The sequence below is a fragment of the Heloderma suspectum genome, chromosome 1 (assembly GCF_057233095.1).
Source record: "Heloderma suspectum isolate Gila_16-S chromosome 1, 16-S_ref, whole genome shotgun sequence".
NCBI lineage: Eukaryota > Metazoa > Chordata > Lepidosauria > Squamata > Helodermatidae > Heloderma > Heloderma suspectum.
The window spans coordinates 278,498,264-278,515,401 of NC_139458.1; the positions used below are offsets into that span (position 1 = coordinate 278,498,264).

Genomic DNA, 17,138 nt, shown 5'->3' on the forward strand with positions numbered 1-17,138 from the left:
AAGAACAATAAGCATATGCAAAATACAAGTGGTTTGGGTTTGGCTCTCAAGACTTCAATATCATAAGAACTATGAGACCAGTGGTATAAGTGTATCAGCATCTTTAGGGAGATGTGAATGCCCATTTAGATGCATAAAAGTGTCACTTCTGCCTACTTGAATGGTACCTCTGCGCTATTGTCTTCTGTGGAAAATCTCACTCCTATTTCTAAAAATTTATAGATTGTGACGTTCAAAAGATGAGGAGGCTGAGCAAACACAGACAAAATACCTGCAATGCACATTGAAGAAGATAAGCATTGTCCCCCCCACCCCACATTGAGCTCATTGGCAATTAACTTGTAGTGTCTATTGTGCTGTTTACACTTCAGTTAGCAGGTGCAACCCTTACCCTCAAAAAGATCATGATCTGGGCATTCTAAAATGAGGGAGTCAATATATAATAGGAGGAAATGTCCTCCTATTATATAAATTATATATATTTATTTATTTATATATATATATATATATATATATATATATATAATTAAATATATAATTAATTTATATTTAAATTAATAAATTTATATTTAAATATAAATTAATGCCATTGGACACTATTAATATTTTATTTAAAACACATTTGTTGTTCCAGCTCATAACCCACAGCCCTCTGGAATGGCAGATGACCAATGAGAAGGACATGCCTGCCCAAGCAAGCAGCCTGTGTCACAACCTGATGAGCTGTACAGAAGGGCAGGTGACCATAGAAGAAGGGATGTAGAATGGTCAGTTTCAGAAAACAAGCCACTCTGTCCACCAAATGGGTCTTTCTGGAGATCAGCAACACTACTAAACCACATGGCCACAGAACATACTGACACTCAACTCACCCAGGCAAGGAGTCTGTAATTAGTAAAACTCAGATCAGAACTTCTCAATTTACTCTCAGTCTCCATTTTGTCATCATTCTTATTTTTTAAATCCACATGCTGCTAAGACCTCAGAGACACACACCGTAACTCAGCCTTCCTGAACCTGGTGCCCTCCAGATATTTTGGACTAAAACTCCCAGAATTCCTGACCTCTGACCATGCTTGTTGGGTCTGATGGGAGTTGAAGTCCAAATCTGGAGGACGCTAGGTTAGGGAAAGCTGCCTTAACCTAAAGCACTAACTATGAGACAAAGTTAATATGTACAGGGTACCACAGCTCACTAGAAAGCAGAGCAGTGGAGAACTCTGGGATGTCCTCAAATGCATTCATTGATCATAACCTTTTCCTTATGGGGGAAAATGTGAGGAAATGTACTGCTGTACAAAAAAGTGTATACAAACAGCACAGAAGTAAAACATGCCCTTGGCAACAGCCCCAACAGGCGCACCTAACACTGTTTGCCTTTGTGCAAATAAAGCCTCGGTCACAGGGCCATTCCAGATGTAAGGTGGCTCCTTTGTTAAACTTTGCGGTACTGTCAAAGACACCTCACTGACAGCCCCTCAGAAGAAGAAATATGACTGCTCCGAAGTACTAAGACTCAAGTCTGCACAGAAGCTGAGGACACAACCTGGATTCCAGCCAAGAGAGGAAAGGCTCCATATCTCATTAGCGCTCTTCTAAGCTAGCCAACTACCCCCTGACAGTTTAGATCAGGCACTGATGGCTTTTTAGAGATTTTACATTAGCTGCGGCCTTCGCAGGCCATTTTATGCTTCACTGAATTTCTTCATCAATCTCCCTCACCATTATGATTATAGCTTCTAATTAGATAGGATATGCGGAAGCACGAACAGATTTGGGATTTTTTTCCCCCCTTCAGGCTTCCATTTTTTTCTTTTATATCTTTGTGTTCCTGATTACTTGATAAAAAGGAGATTATTGTTGGAACTCATTAAACAGTAAAGGCTTGTACGTGGTAAAAACCATAATCCTTAGCATTTATACAGCATATTCTAATGAAGTTTTTTTCCTTAACAAATATACTCATGTTTTTTAACAAAACATCAGACGGATTGCATGAGGTTGTGTAGTTTATCTAGCTATTATGTTTCAATTTTACAAGCAGGGAAACTAAGGTAGAGAACTTAAGATGCTTCCCCAAGGTCAAAGAAAACATCACCAGAGCAAGATAAATGCCCTCATCTTTCCTTTACATAAGCATGCCCTGTATTAAATCTAGTTATAAAACACCGGCCCCCAATTTAACACTGCTTTTCATTTCTTCTTCCAAAGTGCCATTTTACCTGCTCGTCTAAAAGCATTCTACCATGTTCAGACACTTCTTCTGGAAGGTTTCATCCACAGGGAAGATTACTGCATATGAAATCACTACTTTGGCTTGGTAAGAGGCATTCCAGAATGGAAAGGCTGAATGGCCAAGGTCATATCAAACACACCACACTTTCCATACACAGCAGTGGATCTCAAGCAAAACTCTTAACAACTCAAACTATGATTCCCAAGATACTTTAGGGTGAGTCCATAATGGTGGCATCAAAGAAATATATGCTTAAGGTACAGATATGTCCAATAAAAGAGGTGGGCGGACTTCAGGCTTGTGGGATCTCTTTTATTTCTTTCCTTGAATCCCAAGATTCACCAGCTGGAGACAAGAGCAAAATAGTGGTTTAAAAAAAGGGATGGATGGACATATGCTTTAGAATTAAAGAACAGGGCAGGTCTCAGTGCATCTCAGTTCAAACATTTTTTTCTAGTTCCAGAACTGAGCTCACATTCCTTTCACACACAGATATCCATTCCTTGTTTCTCCCCAAGCTTTTGTTTGTTAGTTTCAGCAACTTAGGGTATAATCCTACACATGTTTAGTCAGAAAAGAGTACTACAACTCCCAGCATTCCCCAGTCAGCCAAGGAGATGTTGCTATCATTAAACAATTGAGAGACATAAATCCTTGGTGATGTACTGCAAATCACCCAGAGATCAACTAGTAGATTCAAAGCTTCCTTCTATCTGCCCAAAGATACATCAGGAACACTGGGGACACATCAGCAACACCATAAAGTTAAGCTGATTTACTGTGGCATGAGCTTATATTGACATTAACCTATTGTATCACATGCATTAGGGTGGATAGGAAAGGCAGTGGCTTTGCACTACAATGGATGACAAACAAACTTAACAAGGTGACAACTATTAAGAACAGTAATGCAAAAATTACATCCTGATAGTTTGAGAACAAAACACGAATACATTAAACAACCAAAATGTAATCTGCATTTGCTGGAATACCAAAGCATGAATATTTAACAATTACTCTAACACCAATTACAGCCAGTGACAAAACGACTCAGCCATAATCCTTATTCAGAGCATAAGACCTGTGTCAAATTTGTAAATTAATCACAGTTTATTACAGTTATCGCTTTAATATTTTTCTCTCTTTTAAATTTAATGCTCTCAAGGTCGGAGACAGAATTTTCAGACATGACAATTCCCATAACATGTTTCCGCATGAGGGGGTAGGGGCAAAGCAACCCATGGATGGTAGACCAGAACTAACCCTAGAAAGAATGAAGCAAAGAGACAGGCCAAGTCGTTTGTGTGTTTTTTAAAAAACATTCTGTGAGCGCACCAGGTCTGTAGATACAAGAAGATGTTTAATTTTTTGCTTTGTACCATCATAAAGTTTGCCAATTTTACAGCTGATTGTAGCTGTGCCTATAACAGCATTTTGATATACAAATATTGTGAACTTCATCTACTGATTTATGCACATCAAGCCACTGTTAAAGGCACAGAAGAGAGCCAGGTAAGGGGTTTCTATTTTTTCCTGGTCAGTGGGCAACTCTAAAACACCAGAGACCTAATCCAGGATCTGGTGAAACCTAAACCAGTGGCGGACAAAATAACAAATCTATTTCAAAGAGATAATTAAGTTCTAAAAAAAAAACCCCTCTAAAATTTTCATAACAAATGATCAGGTAATGCAATCACAAAATGGATTAAGTAGTAGGATTCTAGAACAGGCAGCAAATTAGCTAATATGAATATAAGAAAGAAAGGCCTCTGTGCAAACTGCCTCCAAATTCTGCATTCTGAATTATACAATTTTCAAAATACTTGTTAATTTTCTTGTTACAGTTCTGGGGGGTAGGGGCTTAGACTTTGAAATTTTGGCAGGTTTTAGGATCAGGGGAGCAAGGAACACTGGAGAATTGGGGCCAAGATGAACCAGGTTAGAGGGATAGATCTGAGAGCTAAGGAATGGGTGGGTGACTATGGGAACTGTAATGATGTATCGGCACCCCTCAAAGGCCTCCATGGTCCTGCCAACAGTTCCAGTTGTTTGTTGCCAGTGGTGCAGCTAGGAAATTTTAGCACATAGACTTAGGGCGCAATTCTATGGCTGCTAGTCAGCGGCTAGACGGCCATAGGATACATCGGTTTCTTGGAACCGACTTCAGAACCCGCACTCTGAGGTCGGTTCCCTGAGAACCAACCTCCACACCCTCCCGCGCCGCCTCGTAGGCAGCATGGAATGGCCTCGTGCTCCACGTTCGGAAGAGGAGCTCAGAGCAGCAAAACGGGGTGTTCTTGTGAGAATGCTGGGGAGGCGAAGTCAGAAATGCCAGTACAACACATCCTATGTTGTCCGGCTGCCACTTCCCACGTTCCGAGGTCCTGCGGCTAGACAGCTGAAATCAGCTGTCTAGTGGTGAAAGCCGGGTGGGGGGAACGAGGAGGCGATCCGCTCCTCACCACTCCTCCCACCCTGTACTGGATAGGTGGTCGCCCCTGGGCTCGGAGTAGACCATCGACCCAGATAGGATTGCTCCCTTCACTGTCTTACCGGGGTAGGGGACTGTAGATGGCCATGTGTATCACTTCCGTTATGAAGCGCACACCTAACATTTCTCATCCACCCCCTCCAACTGTCATTCAATGCTTTAAAACTGCTTCTATGTTCCTGCTGTGTTAGAATAACAACAACAAAATGTTTGCCCAATGGGATGATGATGATGATGATGATAAATACACTCAGCATGTGCAGTTTTGCATTTTAAATTCACTTAAATCAAACTGGTATCACTAAAGGAATGAAATGGAGTTTCCTTCTGCACCTGCCTCACCCTCTGGACTGCAGGGCCCTGGATTTTGGCTCCAAGGTCCAGCCACAGCTGTCCCACTGTTCACTGCTTCACCACCATGAGCCTAGAAACCTTTGCATCCTGACCCCCGGTCCCATTTTTAGTAGAAAGGCAGGGTACAAATCAAATAAATAAATAATACAAGCAAAGCTTTAGGGTGCACTCCTATGCATGCTTAGACAGAAAAATGTCTTACAACTCCCAGCATTTCCTAGCCAGCATGCATAGGAATGCGCCCTTAAAAAGACACATTTGCATATGCAATTTAGGGAATACAAAACAGCAGTTGCTAGAGAACCACCACAGTGAACAAGAATATGAATATACGGGTGGAGATGGGAGGACGTCATTGATCATAGGGAGAGATATACCATTACCTTTGAGGCCTGGAACCAGAATCTGAACAGAGCAGGATTCTTCTGCAATATGCTGAGCATATCCAGATCTTGGTAGAGACAGGAAGGCAAGGCTAATTACAGAGACAAAGAAAACCAGATCACTCTTCATAATGAGCTTGTCCCTTACTCCTAAAGGAAAGAATGAATAAACAGTTAAAAGGAATTCCAAAGGCTTTCAACAGTTCCAAAGAGTTTACAGAATTCTATGAATGCAACAGTCAAGTGCTTCCTACCTTTGCAGCATATAAAAATAACGTGTGCATTGTGTATGTGGAAAACATAATAATGAGAGTTCCATAGGATGTTGCTGCCATTTTGCAGGAAACCTAGTCCAGGGGTTCTCAAACTTCATCAGAGTGAGTCTTTGCAAGGCTATATATATATATATATATATTCTTCTAAAGCTGCCAACTGCTGCAACTAAGGAAACCAGGCTTTGCTTAGCAAAGCCCACTTTTGTCCTCAGCCCAGGAACAAGCTCACACTAGCAGATCAAAGGAAATGGAAGGGAAAGGTCAGATAGATGTAAAGGTCCCCAGGGAAGCAAAAAGGAAAAGAGGGGGGTTCACCACCACAAATAATCAACAAAAAACAGGCACACAGCCTTCTCTGCTGCACTGGCTGGGAGGCTGGCAGTCAGTCTCCAAGCCCAATGAATGCATATGGTGGGAGAGGTCAGTTCATGGTACCCCTAGGGAGGCCAAACTCGCATTTTCAAAACCACTGAGAGAGGTCAACTGAGGGGACAGTAAGAAGCTTAGGAAAAGATCCCAAATACAAACGCATGGGAGGGGGGGATATTGAAAAAACTAATAAGGCTACTTTTTCACTACTTTTCTTGTAGTGAAGAGGGAGAACTATCAAGATCTTCCTGATTTAAGACAGTAAAGTAAAAATCCATAATCTAAGGGGGTATGAGAAGGTATGCCAATATGCACGCATGCGTGCACACAAGCACATACACACACACATATATATAGTGTCTGTTTTGGGCTGACTTGATTCTGGGTGGCCTCCACTGAGTTCTATGGCTCAAAGGATTGCTCTGCCTTGATGGCACTGGCCTTCCCAGGAATGGCTGTGAAATATAAATGCAGTAGGAGTGGAGGGGAGAGGATTATAACTCTCCATTCTGCTCCTGTCAAAATCTAGACCATAGAATCATAGGGTTGGATTCTATGATTCTTAAAAGGTAAAGGTAAAGGTGTCCCCAACCAGTCATGTCCGACTCTAGGGTGCGGTGCTCATCCCCGTTTCTAAGCCAAAGAGCCAGCGCTGTCCAAAGATGCTTCCGTGGTCATGTGGCCGGCATGACTGAACACCAAGATGCACGGAACGCTGTTACCTTTCCCGCCGAGGGGGTACCTATTTATCTACTTGCAATTTCTTGCTTTCGAACTGCTAGGTTGGCAGGAGCTGGGACTGAAGACGGGAGCTCACTCCTTCACGCAGCACTCGGGTCTCGAACTGCTGACCTGCCGACCTTCCAGTCTGCAGTTCAGCGTCTTAACCACTAAGCCACCGCAGCCCCGTATGCTATGATTCTTAGTCTATGACTATTGACTCATCAGCATGGGTGCAAGACTCCATGTGCCCATTAACCATTGGTGCCTAAACTATTGGGCCTGGCAACAGACAACTGGGTGGCTGAAAAGGGCAAGAAGCAACTTCCTCCTCCTATGTGTATTACTGTTTATTGGACCCTGCCACTGCCTCCTTTTAGTCCCTACCTTATTCCTTTCCCAAGTCAATTAGTTCCACCAGCCACACTGCACTTGCAGTGCAACTTGGCTTACCATCTTCCCTGCATACTGACGCCGAGATGGCTTGCAGCAGAGATAGGGGCCTTTCCTGTGCAACTGTACAACTGGCCCTCAAGACGGGTTCATTTAAACCCTTCTTCCAACTGCACATGAAGTGCTCATGGATATGACTCCATGTGGCTGGGAAAGTGACCAAAGGGCACCTCAGGCCACCTGGGACAGAGACTGACTCTACTCCTCCAAGAGGGCATCTGATAAGTTGGGCACTGGCTTGAAAGGTTGGCAATGAAAGATAATGGAAGACTCAGATATGCGGAGCAGGAGGGGGAAAGGTGAAGCGGAGAAGGAATGGGTGAAAAAGGGAGTCGTTGTGATCCTGCATTTAAAACTGGAGCAGAAAGCCCTGTTTTACATGCAGGATTTTAGGCTGGTGTAGAGATGCCCTGTGACTTCCATTCTCTTTCATTGATCTCGCTCCTCTTCTTGCCGTTTTTCCTCTTTCCACGGAGGGAACTCAAGCGGAACACAACGGGGTAATTTGATAGCTCATTAACTGCAATCTATTTAAAAACGGAACAAAGGGCATTTAGTGCAGGAGACGCTCTGGAGGGTCATGGCGTCATGTAAATAGCCCATAAACTTCCATAAGGGAGCAATCTCAATCGCAGGATAAAAGCTCTGTGTAAAGAAAGCCCTAATCTACATGGAAACAGGTTTTGTGGTGGTTCCATTTAAATACAAATTTTCATGAAATTGGGTTAGCTCCCCCCAGAGTAAATGGTAGCCAGTATACATTTAAAAATGTGCATGGAGCAAATGAGTAGAACTGAACATCATCAAATGGGGAAGCGAGGAAGCTTGCTTTCAGCACCCCCGCCCCTCAGCGAAGCTTTTAAAATCAGTAAGGCTCTGCACATAACAGCATTATGCTCCCTCCCAACTCCTGCTTGGTGAATATTTAAAGGGACAGGCAGCAATTGAGCGCAGGGTCAGAACAGCATCCTTTCAAAGCAGCAGGGCTGACTCCTATCCCCAAGGCAACGAGTTACTTCTGGGTAGACATTAGCCCCCACCCCACACAACTCTTCCCTTCCGCAAATCAGTGCAGCTTTCACCAGCGTGCGCTGAAGCTAATTGAGGACACATGGACTCCCAAACTGCACTGAAGCTGCTGTGACTGGAAAACCCACTACAATAGAGTAAAAAAATATAGATTTAGGGCAAGAAGTGCCGTATCAGCTAGGGGGAGGCACATGTGTCTTCTGACATGATGGGAGTGGACCAGAACCAGAGTAAAAGCCTGGTGTAGATGAGCCCCAGGGTGGGGTGGGGTCCATTTGTATTTGTATATAATTTAAGGGGAAAACAGCCAATCTCCAAGGCCTGCAAAGACACGTTTTTCAAAATTCACCTTTCCCTTTGTTTTTCTTTCACTGTTCTTCCACCCTTTACCTTTTTAAAAATTTCACAACTTGTTCATTGTTCCCTATCCTTTCCCAATCAGCTTTTCTCTGAATATTTCCATCCTTTCTACATCTGGCATCTTTCTTTTTCCCATAGGTTTCTCCCTGCTCCTCCTCTCCTTCCAGGCTTTACCATTCTCCACAACATTTTGCATTTTTCTTCCTCCCTCTGCCAATAGCCCTCTTTCCACCCCTCAACATTTTCTTCCATCCTCTGTTTTTGCCCTTTTCAACTTGGCCTTTCTCTTCCTTTCTTTCTTTCCACCCCTTTTCTCCTTTTGCTTCAACAGGCTCTCTTAGAAGCAAGGCTTAATTTGAGGCAGGACTTTTCAGAAGGACACAACTCCAGAGCCTCATTCAAGGGTAGGACTCCACTCTGGGTAATGAGTAGGAGCAGTAGTAGTAAGAAACGTGGCTGTAAAAAAAAAAAAAAGGAAAAAAGCAGAGCACTTCTCCCTTGATACTGAATGTTTACAACCTGCAACCACTCATTGAGGGAAGGGTTTCCAAGACAGACTATATTTTCTAGGCAGGCCTGAGCCCTACCATTTCTCAATTAAGTACTACCTGAAATGAAGTGAAAGGAGGGGGACCAGAACACCCACTGGAACATGTTACTCTCGAGTTTCCATCTCTCTCTCCTCCTCCAATCTGGCTCCTAGAAACAGGACTGGGCCTTCCATGAGGCGGGGTGAATCCCCCGCCTCAGGCAGCAGATCCTGAAGAATGGCAGACTGAGCCACCAAGAGAAACGTGCACCAGCCTGGCGCACCAGAAAGCCATGCTAGCTGCTGTCTCGCTGAGGCAAGAGCAGCTGGCACAGCTCTGTGGTGCGCCATCCGCCCGATGCTTCGCTTTGAGGACCACTCCGAGCTGTGCAGACTCTCTGGAAAGCCCCGCTGGCCGCGCAGAAGAGACAGCAGCCAGCGCAGCTCTCCAGAGAGGCTGGCCCAAATGCCTCGCTCTGAAGGGTCCGTTGGTGGGGACATGGGCGACATGGCCCTAGAGATCACCTGTGCTGCTGCAGTACAAGCAGTCTCCAAGGCCACCTTCCTGCCAATGCCTTGCTCTAAGGAAGGACCCCTCAAGTGAGGCATCGAGGGAGGAGAAAGGCCTGCCGCCGCTGCCATCAGGGGGAGGAGGAGGAGGGCAGCAACCAGCAACCAGCACCCAGGAAAGGAGGAGGACTGGAGGAGGAGGGCTGTGCTGTGCTGTCATGGCCAGAGAAGGGAAGAAGGAACAGCAGCAGCAGGGGGAGGAGAACCTGGGCGGCCAGCTGACACCATCATTTCCATCACTGGGGGGAGAGGGGGCAGATGTCACTGCTACCATTATCATCACTGTCATCAAGGTGGGAAGCAGGAGGAGGATGGGCGGTGGCCAATGTAATTGTCATGGGAAGAAGGGAAGAGGAAGGGGGGTGACTGCTGCTGCCCCCGCCATCATGGTGGGAGCTGGGAGAGACGAGAGGGCAGCAATGTGGCCTCCCACCGCAGGCAGAGGGAGGTACTGAGCCAGCCCTGTCTAGAAAGCCTCACTGGCTCCAACGTTTTGCAGCCTTTTGCACCCATGGACATAACATTACTCCATCCCTTCCTCCAAGGCCTTGAACCCAATATCACTTAAATATTGCCAGCCTTTTCTCTTGACAAGACTTCAGTGTCTTTAACCACTGTATGATAAGCAGAAAGCAGCATAAAATAGTAGAATCATAGAATAGTAGGGTTGGAAGGGGCCTATAAGGCATATTTCATATCCTGTATTTCTACACACACACACCCAATCTAAACAATATTTTGTGTGTGTGAAACAGCAGTGTGTGGAACAGTCACCATGCTTGCAGTGCTAGAAGGCAGTTCTACGAGTCTGGAAGAATCCGTTTAGCATGTCTGTGTTATCGTGATATAATCGCTACAAAGAAGGACAGCCCACCTCAGCTCCCTTCCCACCCCTGCCCCACAGTCTGCTCACATTCTCTACAGCAGCTTTCCTCAACTTGGCACCGTCCAGGTATGTTGGACTACAACTCCCAGCATCCCCCAGCCAGCCAGTTTGGGGAAGGCTGCTCCACTGGATGCAGTAAAATATTCATTGGTAAAAACACACTGCGACATTGGTGCTACTTTAAAACCATTAAAACGAAAGCTGGAAAATACAGTCTTATACTGCCCTGGCAGGAGAAAAATAATAGTTTTAAGTCCATTTAATATTTAACTGTAAAGATACGAGTCATTCTTCTGCATTTGCTGACTTCTGATGACCTGAATTGCAACAACTTCAAACAGTATGAACCCCAGGCCTGTTCTGAACATAAAATGCTATTGATCCAACTTGCATTAAAAAAAACCCTCCTGCAGTTGCTACTCAGGGCGAAATGTCATTCAGTTCACACTGAACACACACAAGTGACCCCACCATCTATTTACCCATCTAAGGCTTTTGAAGCATCACCTACCTTACGACTGCTGAGAAAACAGATGCCGTAGCCCAGCCTCTGCTTGGAAGGACACTGCACAGAGGAACTTCATTGCTACTATTTACAAAAGCCCGATAGTTTTTAATTTGAAGCGGACTTGTCTCCTGCTCTCCGATGTTCAGCAAATCAGACCCAACAGTTGCAAGCGTTATCTATAAACAGCTTCCTGTTTGAAACAGCTCAGCTGTCCAGCCGGACAGTAATTAGGAGCAAAATGTGTGGGAACGCTACAGCAACCCATGATGTAAGCTGCTTCTTTTGGCAATGCACTTTTTTGGGAATGCAGAATGCCTCTCTGTTCACAACTCTCCTTCCCATGGAGAGAAACCCTCGGTTAACCGTTTTAGGCCTGGCCCATTGCAGTAATGTAAACAGGCTCCCACTAGAGCAAAGGTTCCACTGTCTTGCTTTAGTTTTCACTTTGAATATTCAGAATAACATTGTCGCCACAGTTCTCCTCAAATTCTAACACATGACTACGAGACATTCTGCACATTGCACAGAAAGAGGTGGTGAATTCTGGCCTGTACCACTTCAGGCTATAGGTCAGGGTCTTATACTCTCCTTAAAAAAAGTCCCAGGAGAAATTAACATAGTAGAGAAATATTTAACGTAGTCTTCTCCTCACTGTGTTAGTTTACTACATGTTTGTGTGGGATGGGGTGTTAATTTATTTCTTTTAAAATATGGCAGCAACACACATACCCTGAAGTGGTACAGTCCTGAATGCTATTACCTCATCTTGCATGAAATGTAGAATGGACTATGGAAAGAAAGAAAGAAAGAAAGAAAGAAAGAAAGAAAGAAAGAAAGAAAGAAAGAGAGATTGTGGGAAAACATGGGAGGAGTTCAAGTAGAAGATAACGTTATCTGGACCCCCTAAAATTCCATGAATGAGGCAGGGCGAGTGCATGATTAAGAGACATGCCTGGAAAGCACCCATACTCTCTTCTGCATGCTGTCTGGCCACCAGGAAAAGGCAGCCCTGATATGCCACGGTGCCCTTAGCACAAAGAGCTAGGGCAGGTAGCAATGGGGACAAATCCTAGCCAAGTGCCAGCACTGATCATCCCAGTTGTGTGGCTTGGCTGCTGGGAGAATAGCAATATCCAACTATGGTAGGAATATCTTCTATTAGTTCTGTGAAGAGCACATGCAAACACAACTGATGTAGAATTACAAGGTCATTCTTAGCCTTCTTCACGTTCCCTAGTCCCATCTGTCACCTCTTTTAACAGAGTGGAGAAGAGTACCACCATGATGGTGCCAGGCATATGTCTGGGGCCCAGGCTTTGTAGCCAATATGGTGCTATACTAATACACCTGCCTCCCAGCACCACCACTACCACCACCATAACCTATTACATTTCTATACCGCCCATTAGCCAAGGCTCTCTGGGCAGTTTAGATGACAAAATGTAAAACCATAAAATACATTGACATAGTAAGTTTAAAACAGAATAAAACCAAACAAGTAATCAAGATAAAAGCCAACAGCAATGCAAAGATTAAAAAATGCACTAACAATTTTTAAAACCAAAGGGCTAAAAACATCATGGAGGTCCTGCCACCACTAGAGGCGGCAGCACCTCCATGAACAGTGAGGAGGAAGCAGTGAAGTCAGGGTCCAGGGATGTAATATTTTGAACAATTATTAAACAAGGAGGGCATAGACAATAGGATAAGTAATATGGCATATTACTATCTTTCCATAACAGGGCCAAAGCAAGAGTTGTATCGTTCATGTTACAGATACAAAAATGAAAAATGCCAGAGATAAAAAGCTAGCATGGTTATCAAAAAGCAATATATGAAGGGGAAAATAATGATCAGTTAGATCCTTCACCCTGTTCTCTAAGCCTTATGCTAAGAGAAAAACTGCCTTTATCAGTTTAATAATCATGATTCTCAATGCAGCTAGCATGGGATGTAGACCCAGTAAGTAATCTAGGATCACCAGGTCTTCATGAGGATCTGAACTTTCTCTGTAGTATGGCTCAGAGCAACTAGAGCCCTTTTTATACTCCCAAGAAGGATGGAATGTCTATGCTACTACAGGGACCACTGTTGGGGGAAAATCCTAAGAAAATGCCCCCTGTGTGGCATTTTCCCTAGTCCCTAGATACACTAGTCTGCACTCCTTATTTTTCAGTTTCTATAATATCCCTTGTGTGAGCTGTAATATTATGTAATAATATTTTCAGTTTCTATAATATCCCTTGTGTGAGCTGTTCTGGGACCGCTAGACTGTAGCCTAAAGGCTTTTGCTGTGGCCATCTAAAAATAAAACATGAAGTATTTGGGGGAAACCATTCTTTGACACCATTATTAGAACCATGGATAAAGTTCAGAGTGTTAGGACAACCACCACCATGCCATTAAATACTGCCACACCTGTTTTGTCTCTCTCCTTATCTTAAACCAGTACAGCAAACTCCAGACACCAAGAAACTCCCTGCAGGAGCTGATTAAAGTATCTCCTAATAATTGTATCTCACTACGATAAACATAGCCACATTATTTATTTATTACATTTCTATACCGCCCAATAGCTGAATCTCTATTACATTAGGATTATTAAGACCTACTGTAGTCATTCAACAGATGCTGTTTGGAGACTCCGGCTGAACTGTGTTTGTTTATTTATTTATTTATTTATTTATTTATTTATTTATTTCTTCAAGTGACCCACACCTGAGAAATACACACGCAGTGAGGGGGTAGGCATGTTGTATATGAACAAGGTTTCTGTTAGCCCATCTGTGCTGAAGGGTAAACCAATTAATAGCAAGGTGTTTCTAAAAGGCTTTGAACTAAGGCTAAACCAGGGTGCCTTTTGTTCCAGGGACACAGCGTCCCCCAACCCCATGGAGCCCAAGGCACGCTCCGCCACATACTCAAGCCTCCCTCTGGTCTGCTGTTTGGGACCTGCACAGAAACAGCAACTTCAGAGAAAGCTGCTATTGGAGATGGGTTATACCTGGGGATGGATGGACTCACCTCTGTCTGGAGACACCAGTCACTTGCTGAGCCACCACCGCTGCCCACGCCTGCTTGTCGTTTTGCATGAGCCCCTAGATGGCTCAGCAAGTGCTGCGGGGCCACCCGCTCCTTCTCCGAGCCACCATTGTTACACAAAATAAATGGACCATTTACGCCTGTAATGTTGTATAGCAAATGGCCCCTGTACTGCCGCAATCTATGCAACGTTAGTTTTCTGGAAAGACCCAAGATGCCATTTTGTGTAACAATGGTGGCTTCAGGAAGAAGCAGGCAGCTGATGCCCATTCACAGACCTCATGCGGCTTAGCGAATGGGTCCGGTAAGTGCCACGTGGTCCATGAATGGGAGTCTGGGGGGCTGAATGGGGGGGGCATCAGACTCCACCCCCATACTGGGTGCTTGCGACATCCCTAGTTACACTAGTCTGTACTCCTTATTTTTCAGTGACCCATCGGAAGTCTTCGATTCAGATAATGGCAGATGCCCTAAGAAACTTCACACCTGCCTGCCCACATCCATCTAGATAGTACTGGTTTCACTGGAGGCACTGTTGAATCACATTTACAAGGCTTATGTGAATTAACAAAATGTCTGCTGTAATAAGCAGAAAGGCATCTGATGTGGCTAGAGCAGGGCTACGGAACCTCTTTCAGCCCAAGGGACGGATTGAATTTCAGAGAAGTTCTTGTGGGCTGCATTCCAGTGATGGGTGGGGCCAAAGTCCAAGAGGGCAGGGCAAAAAATATTTAAGCATATTGTCAATTAAAGCTCTTCCTGTTAGTAACTAAGCCTTAGGAGAGACATTTCAACCTTTTTGAATGGGGAAAAAACTGCACAAAAGCCGATCAAATGATCGGAGGTTGGAGGAAAGGGGGTGGGGCGTGGCATGGCCTTCTAGAGAACTCCAGAGGGCCAGACGGGGACCCGGGCCTGAGGTTCCCTAGCCCTGGGCTAGAGTTTCCTCTGCCTTAACAGAAAACATGTAAAAGCTCTTTCTCATACACTGTTTTGTAGCTGGTAGCCACAGGTTTGGTCAAAAGCATGGCTCTCTATTAGAAATGAAATGGTGTGAATATTTTTGTTAATCATTTGCATCAGAGTAATTAAGGATTAACTGTGAATCCATTGGAGGACACATGGATTTTCTGGAAATTAACAAGTTTCAAATACACAACTGCTCAAGCCAAACTGCAAGGCAAGTGTTTCCCTTTAGTCACATAAAGCAGTTCATACAGAATCATCAGGGGATACTCAGCACTGACCGGGAATGGATTCAGAAAAATGCTGATAGCCAAGAAATCTGTTTGATGTAAAGAAGATGGCAAGATTTCAGTCCTCAGCCTTTGAAGATCATGTAACACAACACCAGTGCACCATCTGCATAGACATCTCTGCCCATAAATGTACAGTGTTAACAGTAGAGGGCCAAAATCTTCAGAGAAAAATGGAGAATAACTCCTCTCCCACCTGGCCCATTGACTTTTTAGTGTAAATGGGAAATTATTAAGGTTTTAAGGAGTGTATTTTCCCAAGATATGTAAGGGGGGATTTAAATAAAACGTATATGGGGCGTGTTTAAGACAATTAAGGCACATCACTACATTTTGAAGAAAGAGATTTCCCTCTACATAACAGATTTATTGTGGATGTTCAAATTAGTGTTGAGACCTTGATGACTAAAGCCCAGCAAGTTGAAATAAAATTTTATCAGTTCAGAGGACCATTCAACACCACCACCTTCCTAAATATCATCAATAGAGGCTAGTAGGCCTACAGGTCAGAAAACTGGGGCAGCTGGGGATTGCATTCAACTTACCCCATCCACTCAGTCCATGGAAATCATCCTGAAATGTAGTTGAAGTATGAGACAGATGTGGCAAACATATACAGGATTGTTAAATACATATGGAAGCCTTAATCAGGTCTATTACAAGTCTCTAGAACATACTCTAATATTTAGTAGGCCAGTTTTAACTTTGCAGCTACAAGAATAGCATGATCTCTGAAGATTTTTGTTTCAGAATGGGCCAAATGAAAGCACAGGATCTCACTATAAAGTTACTCAAAACCTCCCATGTGCCAAAACTCTAATTACTTCCAACAGATTCTTGATTTTGTGCCTAGAGGTTTTAAAAGGGTAGGGTCAAGGGACAACTATGTAATGGACTCTAGGGTTCTGTAGAATAGCTGCATTCCCACTAGACTCATTAAAAACTTGGGCAGATAACAGACTTCCCACAATGCCATCATGAACTTTTCACGTTGGGTTCAAGACAATGAATATTCCAGGCAGGTACCACTAGAACAATCGAATGAAGAGATAACCCTTTGCCCCATTTTATAACCAGGGTGTCACAAAATGATAGGCTTCATGGATAGAGCCACTGCCCACAAGAGATTTGTATAACATTTTTTTTTTAACTGAAAAATGTCTCTTGACAGTTCCCACTGAAGAAACCTAAAAACACCCAGCCAGCTGGGTTTGAAGAGTTTCTTTTGGCAGTGGTTCTGGGAAAGATGACAAGTTCATCTTGCATGCATCTTTCCTTTTCCAGTTCAGAAACCCAAAAACTGAAGACCAACCAGTGTGAAGAGCGGAAGGAAAAAAAGGGACGAATAATCCTGTAACAATTAATAGAATCGAAGCTGAAGTTCAAAGTCCTTTTGTATATTTAGGAGAGAGAACATTCCTGGAAAGTATATAGCAAGGGCACAACAAAATATATGTAGTTGTGTGTTTTAACCAAGACCAATTTAGGAAAGAACTATGGTTGGTCCTGTGTATCCATTCCAAATCCAAAGCTAAGCAGAACTTTTTATAAAGGCCGGAGGAAAGTTTGAAATGATAATTCCAGATCCTGCAGCTTTGCAGTAAGATACTATACATAATAAAGCATTCATTAACTTGTGCATGGGATTTTTTACATACCGGTATGAGTAGTGCATCT

The 17,138-nt window shown here is 43.7% G+C and overlaps 1 protein-coding gene across 4 annotated transcripts in view; it reads right to left on the reverse strand.

The window, feature by feature from the left end:
• The window catches only part of COLEC11 (collectin subfamily member 11), a 29,297-nt gene extending 17,934 nt beyond the window's left edge, over positions 1-11,363 (reverse strand). Inside the window, exons 1-2 of one of the 4 annotated variants that reach the window (XR_014786560.1) lie at positions 11,167-11,260; positions 5,465-5,614 (exon numbers count right to left, since the gene is read on the reverse strand). Coding sequence is in view for 3 of the 4 variants with exons in the window: in XM_084826710.1 (XP_084682836.1) it covers positions 5,465-5,594 (130 nt within the window). In the remaining variant the exon portion in view is untranslated. Of the gene's footprint in view, positions 1-5,464; positions 5,689-11,166 lie in introns of those variants that run through there. The other 3 variants (XM_084826710.1, XM_084826709.1, XM_084826708.1) reach the window with 3 other exon arrangements.
• Between the last annotated feature and the right edge of the window lie 5,775 nt (positions 11,364-17,138).